We start from the raw sequence: 4289 nt of genomic DNA on the forward strand, positions 1-4289 counted from the left end.
CCCGCCGCGTCACTGCTGGTGTGTGGGGGGGGGGCTCGGCTTGGCGCAACATGTCACAATATAAACGATTTACCCAAAACTATAAATGATAAAACTGTACCTATATTATTTCCAGACGACACTAGTTTGTTAGTTAAAAATTCAAACTATGATGATCTCTGTGTAAATATAAATAACGCTTTTCATAGTATAAATGAACGGTTCAAAGTAAACCACCTTTCTATAAATGTTAACAAAACCCACCACATTCAATTTACAGTTAGAAATATTAATCCTAAATCTGAAATAAAAATTGTATATGATAAAAAACAAATTACGTCTATATCAAATATTAAATTTCTTGGAATATTTATTGATGACACAGTGAGCTGGAAATACCACATTGAATATATTAGTTCAAAACTAAGTGCAGTCTGCTACGTAATAAGATCGCTTAAACCATACACATCCATAAATACCTTAAAAATGGTTTATCACTCTTATTTTAATTCTATTATAAATTGTGGTTTACACTTTTGGGGTAACTCACCCCAAAGTATAAAAATTTTTAGAATGCAAAAGAATATAATTAGAATTATGTTGGGACGCAGAAGGAGGGATTCATGCAGAAACTTATTTAGAGAATTAGAAATCTTACCTCAGGCATCTCAGTACACACTATCTCTTATGCTCTTTGTGATAAATAACAAACAAATTCATAGTAAATTCAGAAATTCGTAGAATAAATACCAGACAGCAAAATAATCTCCATCAGTGTCTTGTAAATTTGAGTAAATACCAAAAGAGAGTTTACTGGTTAGGAACAAAGGTCTATAATAATCTGCTACAATATATTAAGGATATATTGAGTGGCACTAAGAGTTTTGAGGTACAATTAAAACAATTTTTATATCTATATTCTTTTTATTCTTTACAGGAATATTTTAGTTATAAATCTTTTTAAGATGAGAGTAGTTGTCTAGCCTTACAATTAAAAGAAGACAAGATTGTCAGTCTCTGTTCTGGTTTTTAGATCCTTATTTTAGATATATACAATCTTTATATTGCTGTATACTAGTCTTTATTTCAATTTATTATATAATTAATGTAATACAAGACTCATTAATGACATTATGTTTTAACTATTGAATTTTTAATTAATAAACTTGTATAAAACTGTACAAATTATATAAGGTTTGCCATTACTTTTACTACTAAAATTAACTTATTTATTATATTGTATATGTTTATTGGTATTTTATTACAAATGTGTGTGCTGTTGGATGACAACTCTAATTCTTAGTTGTGACTGTAACTAGGACGATCTCCACAACCGGATGAGAATGTACTCTCGACAGGATTTATGGAAGGTGAATAAATGAAATGAAATGAAATATGTATGTACATACATAGAGGCCCACAAGATAAACTACTGTGTTTTTAATACTGAATGTACTGTAGATGGAGACGTATTGGCAACTTCAATATTTTACTTCTGTTGTAGAGTATGTTTTAATTATTATGGAGGAATTTGTATTGATGTCTTTGTGAACAGAAATTGAATATGAATTCACAGCTTAAATGTTCCTGTTTTATCCAGTACTGGAAGTTGTACATTCTTATGGCATAGTGTTGGAGGCAGGCTGTTCATTAACAAAAGTTTTTATGTTGTCAGTTATTATGTCCTCAAGCATCCTTGAATTGGAATCTCAAAGTGGTGGTGCTGGAGGGGAGATTATTAATTATCCTCGACGAGAAATATCACTTCCCTCGCAGCCTTCCCATCTGAATGTCAACTGTGATCAGAGTCATCTAGTGGTTGCCATTAAAAGAGATGGTTGTGCTCATGCTCTTATATATAGTCTTCCATCATTTGTAGCGAAGGTAAGTACTGTACTTGCAGAGGTTATTGGGAGTCTCAAAATTACCAAATTCATAGCTTAATTCCCAGCTAGAATGCTCCAGTTAAATCGCTTTTAAAATAGAGTTCTTAAATTTGTCTAGAAAACTCAGGCACAGATTGGAGGATAATATTAGAATGGACCATAAAGGAACAGATTGCAGTGATGGTAGCTTGGATTGAATTGTCTAAGGCAAGGGCCCAATATTTGGGCACTCTCCCTTTGAAGGACTATGTCTTGAGAGGGCACATGTTCAAACTGGGATGTAGTCCCACCTGTGAAGGGTCCATGACAGAGCTGGAACAACTTCACATGTTCTGTGTGAATGATGTTCCATCTGTACCAAGATTTTGTTACCTGGGACTCCATTTAATGGACCCGAGTGTGTATCAGAAGGCTTCATTTGAAGTGCAGAACTGCTGGAGGGATAATCTTAAAATGAGGATTCGTAATAGGTTGTAGATGGTCACGGTGAAAGGATTGTTTAATGTATGTCTCTTTCATTCATTCATTTATTCAGCATTCCGTAAATCCTTACATGGTTAAACACCAATGGATATAGAAATAGTCAACATGAGTAAACATGATCACATACTGCATCACAATTGTGTAATGTCATAACACCCATATAAAAATATTAACAATACACAACAGGAACAAAAAATGTCATTTATAACAATAAAGTGCTATCAACTACCACCTGTAACAAATCCTAAACTTTAATTGTTGTCACAGTTAAAATATTTGTCCAATGAATAAAATGAATTTAAAAATAGGAATCTTTTAACAGCTGACCTAAATTTTTTAATCTCATGAGCTTAGTCTTTTATATTAGGTGGAAGTTTATTAAAAAATTTAATTCCAAAATAATATGTTCCCTTTTGAAAGACAGTTAAATTACATGAGGGATAATGAAGGTTATTACTATGTCTTGTGTTGATTGTATGAATCTCAGAATTAGATAAAAATAATCTTTGTTTTTGACCACAAATAACAAAATGGAAAAAGTGTACTGTGAGTAAAGGGGCAGAATCTTTAGTCTCTTAAACAACTCCCTACAAGAATCTTTACTTCTGGAATTGGTGATGACTCTTATTACCCTCTTCTGTAGTCTAAAAATACGGATGCAGAGGGGCGAATTACCCCAGAAAATTAGGCCATATGTCATAATAGAATGAAAATATGAGAAATATACCAATCTCGTTGATTCTAATGACATATAGGGTTTAATAGCCTTAACTGTGTAGAAAGCTGAACCCAGTTTGGACATGAGCCAGTCAATGTGTCCTTTCCATGACGGTATTATCAATCATCAGACCAAGGAACTTAGTATCAACGGCTGTAGCAATTTGACTGTTACTATAAATGAGAGGTATGTCCATTGCATTACTATTCTTGGTTGGGAAATGCATAAAATACATTTTATTGAGATTCACTGTCAGTAAGTTAGCCTTGAACCATTCATTTATATTTTTGAATATTAAATTTAGTTAATTTTCGTACTCAAAACGATTTAGAGTTCTTAACAATAATACTGGTATCATCCGTGACGTATTTGCGCTATGCAGGACACCCCCTCCCCGCCAGCGGTGACATAACACCTTCGGAGCGTTGCCGCTGCTACGGCAATAGGCCAGTCAACCCCCCCCCCGTGGTGATATGGCCAAAGGATGCCGCGGTTGCCATGCAGCAGCAGTAAACAACTCCTAACAGCGTTTCTAGGCTATCGGCAAACATGGCGTCAGGCAACAGTGGTACCTATCACGTAACTGTTTTCTGTCTTGTCCATGCCGAGGCTAAATAAGGACCAGCGAACACTATTCAGACTTAGTTAGTAGTGTGTGATCAGGAGTGACACAGTTGAAATGTAGCTGTCGCCGGAGACAGTTGAATTGGAACAGTCGCCGAGTTCAGTTGTAGTGGAAAGAAGAATACCGAAACGTGTGATTAGAAGTGATAGTGTGAGAAGCAGATTCTTGGCTCACAAGAGAAGTAATTGGGAGTGTGTAATACAGTGACACTGGTATAGCTCCCATATCATACTGTGAATACGTGTAGACTACTGAGGACAGAGTGGACAGATTATTGTGTAGGGTTATAAATTGTGTAAACCCGTAACAGTGTTATAATTAAATGTAGCCAAGACTTGTAGTTTGTTAAATAAACCAGTTAACAATCTGAATGGCGTGTTCAATGGCAAAACACGCTACAATACATTTTATCGAGATTCAATGTCAGTAAATTAGCCTTGAACCATTCATTTATATTTTTGAATATTAAATTTAGTTAATTTTCATACTCAAAACGATTAGAGTTCTTAACAATAATACTGGTATCATCCGCGAAGAGAATAGGTATTGATTTACTCTTTATAATATTTGGCAGATCATTAATGTATATCAAAAACAA

At 34.3% G+C, this 4289-nt stretch overlaps 1 protein-coding gene across 4 annotated transcripts in view; it reads left to right on the forward strand.

Moving 5' to 3' along the window:
- LOC111865191 (nuclear pore complex protein Nup214) overlaps positions 1-4289 on the forward strand; it is a 36978-nt gene that overhangs the window by 7787 nt on the left and 24902 nt on the right. For all 4 annotated transcript variants that reach the window (XM_023853020.2, XM_023853022.2, XM_023853019.2 and 1 more), the window contains one exon: positions 1655-1863. In XM_023853020.2, coding sequence (XP_023708788.1) covers positions 1655-1863 — 209 coding nt within the window. The remainder of the gene's footprint in view (positions 1-1654; positions 1864-4289) is intronic.

The sequence above is a fragment of the Cryptotermes secundus genome, unplaced genomic scaffold (genome assembly GCF_002891405.2).
Source record: "Cryptotermes secundus unplaced genomic scaffold, Csec_1.0 scaffold238, whole genome shotgun sequence".
Classification (NCBI taxonomy): Eukaryota; Metazoa; Arthropoda; class Insecta; order Blattodea; family Kalotermitidae; genus Cryptotermes; species Cryptotermes secundus.